Raw genomic sequence first — 13,654 nt, forward strand, 5'->3', positions numbered from 1 at the left:
ACAGAGACGATAGTTCAAAATAGCTAACAACTAAGTCGCAAAAGACCACATACACACAGCAGCTTTAGTTTTGGAGCAAGGCCTTGCAAGCCCCCTGCAGTGACTACCATTTATCCCTTATGTTCTAAATTGATTGGATTTAAACATCTTGCATTAGATGTACAGAGCTAAATAGCGCTGTTAGTATGTACTCATATGTGGAGTTCCCTAAAAGGCTGATGGTGAAGTTTCTGAAAGGGCCTCAATGTAATGAGTCAACTTTATCATTGACCAAAGGAAATCTCTGTTTCCTTGGGAGTGAGTCCTGACCCATTTAAAGTTTCTCCTGAGAATCACAAGCTTAACTGCTCAATTGTGACGTTATCTTCAAATATCAAAGTCCATCCAGGAAGCCCCAATGTTATTTTTGCTCTATTTTTCTTCCAGTTTCATTTACTAGCTTCTCCATTTGGTTTTTAAAAAATCTTGTTACATTGTGTAATGGGTTTGGAGGGAAAGGAAGGTAAGTAGCTGTGACCATTTTCTAAGTACTCGGGAAAAGAAGCAGATTGTAGCAGTAAATTCCCTGAGTGAGCAGAAACCATTTCTCATTTTAGACGACATCTCTAACACAAGAAAATTGAGACCTCTCTAGTAAATCTATAGGTCTTCTTTGTCCATCCCCAAGCTAAAATCCCTCAGAATGAATTCTGCCAAGTCCACTTACATTGTTTTAATTTTGTGCTGGCCTTCAGGCTTGAACTCAGGGCCTGTAAACAGTCCCTGAGCTTTTGTGCTCAAAGTGCTCTACCACTTGAACAACAGTTCCACTTTAGGTATACACTTGGTAGTTAATTGGAGATAAGAGTATCACAGACTTTCCTGCCTGGACTAAACTCAGCCTCCTGAGTAACTAGGATTACAGGTGTGAACCACTGGCACACAGCAATCTGTGTTCTCTTGAACAAAGTGAAATCAGGAGGCACTGCTCAGAACTGCTTTAGGACTTAAATTTATATGAGGTATTCACTCACCTTTCCAAGAGCAGTAAAACTGAGAGCATTTGGGAAAAGAATGAACTAAGGAAGAAGTACCATAAAATATTTGGATTTTAATTCATTAAGTTTGATGTTTTCAGAAATCAGGCAGCACATTCTCTCTCTGTCTCTGTCCCTGTCTCTCTTTCTTCATCCACTGCTTCCCTACTGCTGGGCACTATTTCACTTAATCTGGTCCAGTTTTAGTGATACAAATTTATTCATATAATCAATTTGATGTTTAAAAAAACAATCAAGAAGGTACTGAACATCAGTAGCTCCTGGCTTTCTATAAGCTGAATATTTCCCTGGTTCCTGGAAATGCTGGTTGAATCAAGGAACCATTGCAGTTGAAAAAAAAAAAAAGAAGAAAGAAAAGAAAAAAAGAAAGCATATGACAGGTTTAACGCACCTCAGTTTGGTTTGTCTTAGATTTTTGCTGAAACTCATGGATTGTTATTATTTTTGTAGTTGTTCTTATCCTAATAAAGACCGTAATCATTTATTTGATAAACATATAAGATATTCCAATAGGCTGAAAATATGCTAATGTTATAGTCAAACACCGCCTGTTGTTACACCAAAACCTCCAGGTTAGTAGCCAGGTATGCAAAGACACAGTCATCATAACATTTTTCAATATATTTATCTGACATCAATAAGACACTAGTACCAATGGCCCATTTTTCTATTCATAAGACTGGGACTGCATTTATCTGCTCTATCAAACTTGTATCACTTCCTCAGTGTATCTTATCAGAAAAAGTACCATGTGAACTGAGATTCAATGACTGTTTAAGTTTCATAAGCAGCAAATTCAAATTAGAAAGACATGGACTCTGCCATTGAGTGAACTGTAAGCTGGTTATGAAGACATGGAAGGACCATCAGAGACAATCTTTTAGCATTATATTGTATATGATATAAATCTTAAACATTATAAGAGTTGAGAGAATACAGAGCAGATTAGGATATGGGAAACTGGGAAGAAGAAAATGAATATGGAGAGGCGCAAAAAGGAATCTGAAAAAGAATGGACACAGGGTAAAGAAAAAGAATGAAAACTAGATTCCAATCTCTATTCTTAAGAGATCAAATGAGTCCCAAAAAGAGTAAGAAACCAAAAGTAAAAGAAGGAAAATAGGTCAATGGAAAATTTAAAAAGTAACTGTAAGTGGGAAATGAGAAGTCTCTTCTGTGAGAAGACTGGTCCTGAAGTGGCCCTAACTCAATATATAAAGCATATTCTAGTGTCTAGTCAAAAGCATCCTGTGCTCTTAGTAACTTTGTGTCATAATATATCTCATCTCTATGCACAATTTTTTGTTTGTTTTGCCAGTCCTGGGGCTTGAAGTCAGGGCCTGAGCACTGTCCCTGGCTTCTTTTTGCTCAAGGCTAGCACTCTACCACTTGAGCCACAGCGCCACTTCTGGCCATTTTCTATATATGTGGTGCTGAGGAATCGAACCCAGGGCTTCATTCCTGCTAGGCAAGCACTCTACCACTAGACCACATTCCCAGCCCCTCCTATCCACTTTTATTTTTATTGCACATCTCTTCTGATAGATCAGAATATTTCTACCGTCAGACAAGATCAGTGAAATTTTTTCAATGTTCTTACAAGAAAATAGCTCCATCAAGTTATGAGTCAGCTCATATATTGAAATTCTCAAGGCTAGACTTGTGCTGCTTCCTGAAAGATGGGCAGGATTTAAATACTGGAAAACAAGAAAGGCTACAGAGAATGGTCCAGGAAAGTTTATGGTGATGGGAAAGTGAGTGGTGTGTTACAGAGTCATCACATATAGTGATTTGATTACAGAAATAATACAGGATCTTGTGCAGAATGTTCATCACTGTCAGTATGGAGGAAATGCTGACAGAATTACATATAGGTCTTCCACCATCTAAATCAAACTATGTTGAAGCAAGTAACCATGTAACACAAACCACAGCATGATGCCAGAAAACTGTTAATCAAAATGGTAAGTATTAACATCACTTGCTCACCTTTTGGAAAGCTTTCACAGACAGAACAGCTGTTGTTTTATTTGGCCTTTATAGTAATCTGCTGACATGGGTAGCTCAGCTGTTATTCTCACCATTTGACAAAGGCAAAAAGCTGTGCACTGGAGAGATTATGTAAATTTGTTCAAGTCACAATTTTCCAATAAGAGCTTCTAACTTCTGCTACCGACTCTTTCCTCCTTTTCTCATATTTCTCATGAACTCTCACACAAATCTGTGCACTTGCATTTAGAAGAACAAAGGTAGAGAAATAGCAATGGACAGCCCAATTTCAGTCAAGATTAAACTAAAGAAGTTACCGCCCCCTTTTGAATAAAGCATCCAGCTTTTTCAATACCTTTTGGTATAACTTTGTTGTGCCCACAAATTGATAATGTTGAAGGTCAAAATGCAGACAAGCGAAAACCATTACAGGGAACTGTTTTTATCGTGAAATGAATTTGAATACCTTGCTCTCACTTACCTGTCATGTTTTTTGTGCCTGTGTGTGCATGCAGGTATGTCATTGTATTTATATAATGGTGATTGAGCCCAAATCAATCCTCCTAATTGTATCTGGAACTTTCATTTGAAATATTGAGAAATTGTATTCATACACTGCTCATTACCTTGCCTTAGCTTTTGCAAAGGACTATCTACTGGTGAACTGCTCTATTGACATTAGCTTCATTTGTCAAGATGTACAGATGTAAGAGGAATTTTAAATAGGATATCTGTGTGTTGTTTTTTGAATTAGAACTACATGTAAATAATTATCCTCATTCTTTTTTAGTAGGCCCATTTTTGTGACTAATAAGCACTGTCAATTTAGCTCTTCATATCCTGCTTTTATTGAGTATTCAGGCCAAGGTATTCTACTTAGTTTGCCTTTCCTATTAGAATCTCTTGGTTGCTCACATACCTGGAGTCATTTTCCCTAGAGTGAAAGAACTGCAATTAGTTTTTTGCTGGTCCATGGGCAATAAATGAACTTTCCTTCCTCCAGCTAATTGCTCACATAAGGATCTTGGCATAACAGAAGCATTTCTTTGAAATGTATCTGAGTTGAGTCCTACATATAGATTTGATATTTGAAGAAACTTTTAAGGAGGGATGTAAAAAATATTCAGCTCACATTTAGTAAACCGTATATATTTTATTACATGCCTACTGAGTCCCCTTAAATTTCACTCTGGGGCCTTTTTTGAGCAAAAATTCTAGCACAAAAAGGAAAGAAATGATACGCATTTCAATTTGAATTAGAACCGTCTACTCACTTCAAACACCCACACCAACCCCTCTAAAGCAAAGAAAAATAATTATATCATTAGTGTCTAGTTTCATTGTTAAATGTTGATACACCACTACCACTTTGGGCCCAGTGTTTTCTTTGACAAATTGCAAGGCATGGATCTTTACTTACTTAATTCTCTGTGTGAAAATTTTAACCATTTTATAAAAGCTTGAAGGCTTTTACCTCAATAGTTCAATAGTACAGTATTTCCCTCAAGCTAGCAAAATTGTTTGCAACTACTGCTTTGTCTCTATGGTGAATCTCACATAGGGCACTATGTTGACAAAGGTTAGACAACACTTTATATACTTAAATCTTATGGTATTTGTCCAATATAGAAAGCCCTAAAATGCTGAAACGTGATCTATGTGGAAATCTTTATGATTCTAGGCTTAGAAAAGTCACTTTCAGAGAAAATCACAGCAATGACTGTCCAATTAGGACACCACTTAACACCTCCATAATACTTTATCCTCTTCAAATCCCTTTTATTTCATTGGCTCCTATAAGCTTCATGCCCTTTTACCCTATACAATAGGAAATATATACTCTAGGACATCAAGACATTGTGTGGTTCATTGCTTTCACCCAAGCCTACAGTAAATATGTAACAAAAGTCAGCCTGAAAGGTCGATCCCCGACCTTACCTTAAAACCCGTGTTCTGTCTGCTTTCCCTTGAGTGCTTTATAGTGAAGCAAAGTAAGGAAAAATCCTGAGGCATCTATGTTCTTTATAATCCATGACATAGCAAAATTGGACAATATTACCAGATCACAACAGAAAATTGTTTTAGCAGAGCAAAGTAGAGTTGTTGTATTGGGGAAACTCTGTATATGTCAAATTCATTTGGAGTTATTTAACCTATGAGCTGTCATCTATTCATTCTTAATATACAACACCCACTCTTTGTCATACTCCAATAATCACTAATTGTTAAGAATTGTACTTTCCTTAAAGCTTTATAAAGAGTATTATTACATCCTATCTATAAATTTATTTTAAAGAAATTCATATATGCATTTGACCTCTCATCCTTCCTTATTTCATTCAAGTTAGGTATACTTCAACAAATGGAAATTTAGCTTATCTTTTTGAAAAGCTTATTGAACATCTGTGCTCAAACTGCCTGGATTCATTGAGATACTAAAATAAGTCATAAACCATGTGTGATGATATAACCCAAGCTACTTAGAAAGCAAAGGCAGAAGGAAACCTAGGGAAAAGGTAGCAATAAGATACTACTGTCTCAAAATCACAAATAGAAGCAAAGGGCCTGAGGTAAGGGATAAAAAGATCAAGTGGTAGAGCTCTTGCATAGCATATGAAAGGCCCTAGGATCAATTTCTGAGCTGGAAACCAAATGAATGAAGGAATGAGTATCAAGTTCTTGCCCTCAAAGAGTACATTGCCTTCACTGAGCATGACTCAAGAATTCGTTTAAAAACACATAAATAAGCAGCTTTGTAGTTTAGAAAACAGAGAGATCATGATGAATTTGAGTTTTCGTGGGAAGTTGAGAAAAGTTTCCATGTGTACCATGCATATGATACCAATTTTCAGGGAGTTGGAGTGCACATGAACAGAGAAAAAATATGTTTATCTCTTTGTAACTTCACATTTTAAGATCAATTGGCCAATGTCGGTTGCACTATTCAGACGCATAGTACTAGAGGTTGTGCTGACACCTTGAAAAGCTTAAGACATTCTCTAGAAGTTGATTTTAACCTTTTATCTGTCTCATAAAATTAAAGAGCAGATTGTGGCAGGGAAAAAGTGCACTATTTCAATTGTCTAATTGCCAAGGGTATAGATGAAGAGAATTTTATGACTACTTTCCAAAGCTTATATTCTGAAAAGGCTAAATTTTTCATATAAAATGGTACAAATGTAGATGACCTCAACAGCTGTAATTTTTAAAAATTAAGTACAGAGATGCCTACTGCCAACATTTGAAATTGGCGTTATACATAGCCAAAAAGTCTTATCTTTTCTGTTATCTAATTTGAAGGTTTAACTACTGTTTCCAAGCTATTAAGCTCCACATCTGGCCTCCAGTGATCACATCAGCATGCCCTTCGTTCCTTCGGTATTGATTAGCAGCAGCATCTTTCCCAACAGGTGACAAATATATTAGTAGCTATCCAGGCATCCACAGCTTGAGAATTATAGTATTTATTCATTGGAGGATAATAAAACAAGGAAAGAAGTCAAATAATTTTGCCTATAATTTGCAGCCATTTCATACAGAGCTATGCTTCACAGAAAAAAGAGTCTGCAGTTCAGATATTATATAATGTCCCCTGCTTTGCATAAGACATTGTGAATAATTTCTTTTACAAGATGCATTTTATTTATGAGCGGGTCCCTCCACAGAAAAAGCTGGATAGAGCTTAATGCTGATGAATGGAGACAGTACCATTCACACTTCCAGGTTATGGTCTGTCAGTGCTTTCATTATGTTCAATAATTTACAAGGATTTATTTATTTTCTCACAAATGTACAAATGTGCTCCAAGGTAAACATGCTGTATGGGCATCTGAGCCCAGTGTTCTTGGTGGGGTGGATAAGTACGAGGAGCCACCTCTGTCCCCATCTACCCAGCAGCACTGTGTAAACTTGTAGTAAGATCAGAGATATATTTTTTCTTGCTTGCTTTAAAAATGAATACTGGTTAAAATTTAAAATCCTAGAAGTGGTTTTCCTAATGCCATTTAAAGCTTTTCTTGTCCAGTGACTGTTCTTTCTATTGTGTGTGAAATGCTCATGAAAACACTGCCAATAACCACAGCAGTACACGTAACTATTGGAACAAATTATGCCTAGAACACTAGGTACCAAGTTTTGGAGATCTAGGGTCAACAAGAGCAAAATATGAAAATAAACTGAATGGGCAGATCTATCTAGCTCCAGAAGGCTTTGTGTGATCTGAAATCACTCACAACTCCTTCTCTAAAAACTAAAGCTTAAAATACACTGGGAATGTGTCACCTCCTCCTACTCAGTCTCACAAGCAGTATCATCACTCTCCTTGGGTTATACATCCCTAGGTTATAACAGTACTTGTTATGAGAGGGGAAAAAAAAACTCCTCAGATGATGAGCTAAATTAAATTTCTCTTACCTGCCTAAGGTTTCCAATTTGATACTTACCCCCAAGTGAAAATTACATATCCCTTAAATCTCACCAGTATGCGTTTATGTGTTTGTTGTTCAGTTGTCTGTTTGTAAAAGGAAAAAAATTTATACATATAAAATATGCCTTGGTGTATTTATAAAACGCCTATCATACAATTCCCTCAAAGCCCTTTCTACCATTTCTTCTTCCACCCTAAACATAAATGTAACCCAATCAAAATTAATTAGAGTCGCAAGGAAAAGGGAGTGTGTCTGAAATGTAGACTAGGATAAAAGAAGTTGCTACACAAATATATGAAAGGAGAAGAGTCTACAAACTGTCAGCAGAATAAGCCCTGAAGGCAATAGAGTAGTGAGAATCTAATCAGCCCAGACTTATTTCAAAGGGCAGTCATCTGTGGAACACAACTGACATGAGCAGGGATAGAGACAAGCTCACAGTGTTTAGAACCTCAGAAAAATTAGAAGTGGGTTTAAAAGGCAAGGATTTTCTTCCCTGGATGAGCTGGTACTTTGCACTGTGATGGGCACAGAGTGCGGTAGTCAAGGAACAGAATTGTCTTTCTGTATTGTGAGCACAAATATACAAAAACCTACAGTTGGAATCTCCAATGTTTTCCCAACGCCCCCATTTGTTAAAGGCTTAGCACCAACATGAGGTGGTAATAACTTTAAGAAGTGGGGCCCACAGAGTCAGAAACACAAATATGAATATATTCTCTCCTCCATGGAATCTGTATTTTAAAGAAAAGATGAACTGGGCACCAGTGTCTTGAACACTTGTAATCCTAGCTACCCACAAGCTTGAGATCTGAGGATAGTGGTTCAAAGCCAGCCCAGGAGGAAAAGTCTATGAGACTCTTACCTCCAAATATCTACCAAAAATCCAGAAGTGGATCTGTGGCTCAAGTGGTAGAGTGACAGCATTGAATTGAGAAGCTAAGAGACAGCATCTAGGTAGGCCCTGAGTTCAATCCCCAGTGTCAGCATAAAAAAGAAGGGAAGGTGGAAGGAAATAAGGGTGGTTGGAAGGAAGGAAGGGACGGAGGGAGGGAAGGAAGGAAGGAAGGAAGGAAGGAAGGAAGGAAGGAAGGAAGGAAGGAAGGAAGGAAGGAAGGAAGGAAGGAAGGAAGGAAGGAAGGGAAGGAAGGAAGGGAAGGAAAAGAAAGAAAACTACAGGTGGACTACTTGGAGGAAAAGATAGGACAAAAGAGGGGTATAATAGAGGGTGACAATGATCTAAGTCCACAACACACATGTATGAAAATGCCACAATGAAATCTATTATTTGTACAATTAATAAATGCTAATAAAAATGCTTAAGGAGGGGGACCAGTGGGAAGACCCTCTTGTTTTACACTTGTGACCATGAAATAAGGACCCCTTCTACCATGTACCACCTACCATGTAGAACTATCTAACCATAGGTCCAAGGGGGCCAACCAACCAAGGACTGAAACCTCCAAATTGATGAGTGTAAATAAAATTAACACTTTTAAGTTGATGATACACAATGTTTTGTTACAGTAACAGAAAGCAAATCCAACACAGTATAACACTTAGTTAAGGTATAATTCCTTTCCTATACCTTTTGTGAACCTGCTCAAAATTCTACAGGATCAGAGTCACTCGACATTACTTAATTCTCTTATGAAGAGGAATAATACACCTTACTGTTTCTAATATACTTAACTTACTAAAGGTTTAAAAATATCTCCCTGAGTCTTGATTTTAGTGTACCCAACATTTGTCAGGCCTTCAAAATGCAAAGCATAGCGTCTTTCGAAATAAGTTTAATGAAAGATTCATGACTTCACACTTCAAGCACATATACTCTTAGCCTTGCCCTCCCAGATTTGAGTCTTGGTTTTTCTACCCGTTGTCGTACAGTAGACAAATTTTATACTCTGTGATGTTTAATACAGAGATCATAAAAGACTATTCCTAAACCATAGACCTGCCACAAACCAGACCAAATTTTAGGCAGTTAAGAAATTGATTTTACCAAAATACATTCAAAAAATAAATAACAGAGATTCCCCTTGCCTCATCCTCAATCAGAATTCTCTAGAGAGGAAATAAATGTTTCTGTCCCCATCATTTGACCTGCACCAATCTTAAAGGTCTGTTTATAAACCTCATTAAAACCCCTTATAACTGTAAAAGTGACAAAGAGATTTACTGACATGGGATTCTCTTGTTTAGCTATGCAGGTCTCCTTTGGGAACTCACAAAAATAATAAATAAATTTAGAAATTTTCAGGAGAAGTTAAAATGAATCTGTGTTTCATACAAAAGATTTGTACTTCATAAAGAAATACATGAAAGAACTTAGTCTTAATTTTAACCTCCTACCAATGAATCAGTTCACAATACAGTTGTATTTATAAATTGTGTTTACATGAGTTTATGTTTTGTCAGTAAACTGTATACATATACGTATGTATGTGTTTATTAAAAGAACTGTCATGTACTGGTGGCTCATACCTCTAACCCTAGAGCTACTCAGAAGGCTGAGATCTGAAGCCAGTATGGGAAAGGAAAGTCAGAGAGACTGTCCAAGGGGTAGATTGCTCTCTAGCCTTGAGCAAAAAAAGCTCAAGGACAGTGCCTAGGCCCTCAGTTCAAGCCCTAGGACCAGCACTAAATACATGCATGCATACATACATACATACATACGTACATACATACATACATACATACCTACATACTTATCTACCCGGATAGGTTTGTTAGCATTGACATTTCTAACTTATCATATGCTCAATGGATTTCACTACACCTGAGCAAAAAGGAAGCTGAAACAGGACTAATTGTGGCCTACTGTAAAAGTACAGTAGTCCTCTTATTCAAGGTTTCACTTTCCACAGTTCCAGTTGGCTATGATCACCTGTGGTCCAAAAATATTAACTGGAAAATTTGATATTAACAATTCAAACATTAAAATTATATATTAGTCTGAATAACAAGCTAAATTTTGCCTCATCCACATGGACTGTGCATCGTGTCTCTGTCTAGAGTCACTTAGTAGCCATCTCAGTTTCCAGATCAACTGTTGTACTACAGTGCATCAGATCAGGTGACCCATACCTAGTAACCTAATGCTGTGTTACAACGCATACACCTATCATTCACCTCACTTCATCTCATTGCATAGACTTCATATCAGCTCATAAGATCAGAAGAAAAGAAAGTATAATACACTTCAATAGAGAATAGAAGAAACGGAATTTAGGTAACTATTATGTAGTATATTGTTGTCATTGTTCTAATTATCACTGAGTTACTATAGTTAATTGTACCCAATTTATAGGTATGTATGCAGGTATCTGTATGTAGGAAAAAAGGGTACATACAGTTTGGTACTGTCCATAGTTCAGTCATGTACTGGAGATCCTGAATCATATTCCCTTCATAAAAGGGGACTACTATAATGACATGTGGTTATTTACAAGGGCATTGTCAAAGTACCAAAAGAAATGAGAGTTGAGTCTTATTACTTAGATCTGATACTTTAAATGTACCATTACATGTGCTAAAATAACAGAGGCAAATAATAGCTACCACTTCTCAGATTACCAAAGATTGTCTGAGTTTTAAGCCTGAGTCTTGCTTTAGTCCTAAGAAAATCAAGATACTCTGTGATCTTAGATAGAGTATATCATCTATTTGCTATTTTACCAAAAGGAAACAAATTTAAAATTTAGGGACAAATAATCAAAGTTATGGATGTTATCAGTCTTATAATCCAGACCTTTTTACTGCTATAGATAATATTATGTTAAAATAATTATCATATCTGTTCTAATTATTGTTGAGTTATTGTAGTTTATCTTTTAGTATGCTTAATTTATAAGTTAAACTTTATAACGGTATTGTAAGTACATATACAGGTAGATGTGTATAGGAAAAATCAAATCAGAGGCTAAAATTGACACACTACATGAAAATTGGGAAATTGTTATTGCCTTTTTTCTAGAAGTTTGGTCACTCTTGGTGTAATGCTATAATGTTTCTCTCCAAATTTTTCTTAATAATAATTCAGAAGAAAAAAATTCAATCTAGTTTATTAGAATTATAACCCCTTCCATGTAAACTGCTCAAAATAATTCTAATATTTTCCAAGTCAGTTGTTTCCTGGTGCAACCATGTAAATAATCATTCTAAGATAAGTGTAACACACACTACCTCCCCTGTCTTTATTCATTTTAAAGAGGATTTTTCATTTTTTTAGTTTTTATATTTTTTATTGTTATTGTAAAGGTGATGTACAGAGGGGTTACAGTTTCATATGTCAGGTAATAAGTACATTGCTTTTTGAACAGTGACACCTCTTCCTTTGTTTTCTCCCAGTTTTTCCCTCCCCCACAAGTTATACCATTCATTTTCAACATAAGTGTCTAGTGAGTACCATGGCCACATTTGTTCATCCTTTGTCCCACCAATTCTGTGCTCCTCCTTGCCCTCCCCCAAACAGATAAACTTACATACAAGACCAGATGTATAGAAATCCAACAACAACAGAGGAGGAAAAAAATAACAAAATAACCAAAAATCTCTTATTTCCATTTCTTGGAGTTCATTTCCATAAACATCATATTGTATGATCATATGCACATAGCTGTTGAGCTTTTGTGATCCTTAAAGAGGATTTTTCTGAATATGGGAGGAACAAGTGTCAAATAAATGAAAATGCAAAACTGGATATAACAAAATTAGAGCTGGCTTTGTCTCTATGTTTCTTTTGTCATTTCTTTTCAAAACACAATTGAATGTATATCCAACAAACCTATCCCATTACTGTCTTGTCTGTGCTCAGCAAAATTGGATCCGTATATCTTTAAAATGTCTTTCCATTTCTATGGTTTCTTTCAAAACACTGATCTTAGTGCAAATGTGGCCCACTAGCCTACTAATGTTCGTTTGCTGTTTCCCAATAGGCATCACAGTTGATAGACATGGATTCATTTACTTTGTGGATGGGACTATGATTCGGAGAATTGATGAGAATGCTGTGATCACGACTGTAATCGGCTCAAATGGTCTGACTTCCACACAGCCACTGAGCTGTGACTCAGGAATGGACATTACTCAGGTAGGCACCACTGCTTTTCAGTATTATCACCATTTGGCATCATGGAAATGGATAACAATTTTCTCATGTTGAAATTAGGTAGAAAGGAAACCTGATGTGTCTGTTATAATACCAGATAGCAGGAAATTCTCTTTATGTAAGGTACTTATTTTCCTCCTCAGAAAAACTTAGTTGGGAGAAAATGGCAAGCTAGTATGATTTTGAAATAAGGTTTGATGGAGTAATTGAAATTTACCTAATTGGAACTAATTGAAGGATAAAAACAGTCTTCTGTATTGAATATTTCCAAGACATAAGCTCTAGTTATTTTTAACTCAAATAATAACTTGTATTTGGGGAAGCTGTGATTACTAAACGTCGTTGGAAGTATTTTTAATGGAGAACCAGGCACTGTGGTGCACAGAAAGCTGAGACAATTGGATAGTGAATTTGAGGCCAGCTTGGACTACATACAGACACCATGTTCCATAAAGGGAAATTAAGGAAAGAAGGTATGGATGAAGGGAAAGACGACCAAAAGAAGGCAAGGAGGACAAGAGGGAGGAAGGAAGGGAATTTTTAATGGATATGTAAGCATAATTTGTTTTTCATGCATATATAAAGAAAGCTATTTCTAGGATGTGGTAAAATTTTCCTAAATAAAAACAAAATTTTCTGTGACACTTATTTTGCATTTATTTAGCAAACTTTTGGCCAATGAAGATAAAGAGAAAAAATTTCAGTGTGACATTCATCTGGGCCCCAAATTCCAATTTTATGACCATCTACAAAATTAATAGTAGACATAGAGAGATTATACAGAATATAGCACAATACCAGAACTCTGTTAATGCCCATCTTAGTCTATAGGAAGAAGAAATTATGTGTGTGTATAATTTATATATATATATATATAGAGAGAGAGAGAGAGAGAGAGAGAGAGAGAGAGAGAAAAGAGACTGAACAGTCCTCAAAATTATTTTCATACTCTTAACTTTCCATAAACCTGTGACACTGATAATGTCAAATTAATTAGAGTATATGTTGAGAGTTTTAAGATTGGCTAGTGCTGGGAATATGGCCTAGTGGCAAGAGTACTTGCCTCGTATACGTGAAGCCCTGGGTTC

General features: G+C 36.3%; 1 protein-coding gene across 6 annotated transcripts in view; it reads left to right on the plus strand.

Moving 5' to 3' along the window:
• The window catches only part of Tenm1 (teneurin transmembrane protein 1), a 786,931-nt gene that overhangs the window by 704,354 nt on the left and 68,923 nt on the right, over positions 1-13,654 (plus strand). For all 6 annotated transcript variants that reach the window (XM_048335936.1, XM_048335935.1, XM_048335937.1 and 3 more), the window contains one exon: positions 12,394-12,548. In XM_048335936.1, the coding sequence (XP_048191893.1) occupies positions 12,394-12,548 (155 nt within the window). The remainder of the gene's footprint in view (positions 1-12,393; positions 12,549-13,654) is intronic.

This window comes from Perognathus longimembris, chromosome 28 (assembly GCF_023159225.1).
Source record: "Perognathus longimembris pacificus isolate PPM17 chromosome 28, ASM2315922v1, whole genome shotgun sequence".
NCBI lineage: Eukaryota > Metazoa > Chordata > Mammalia > Rodentia > Heteromyidae > Perognathus > Perognathus longimembris.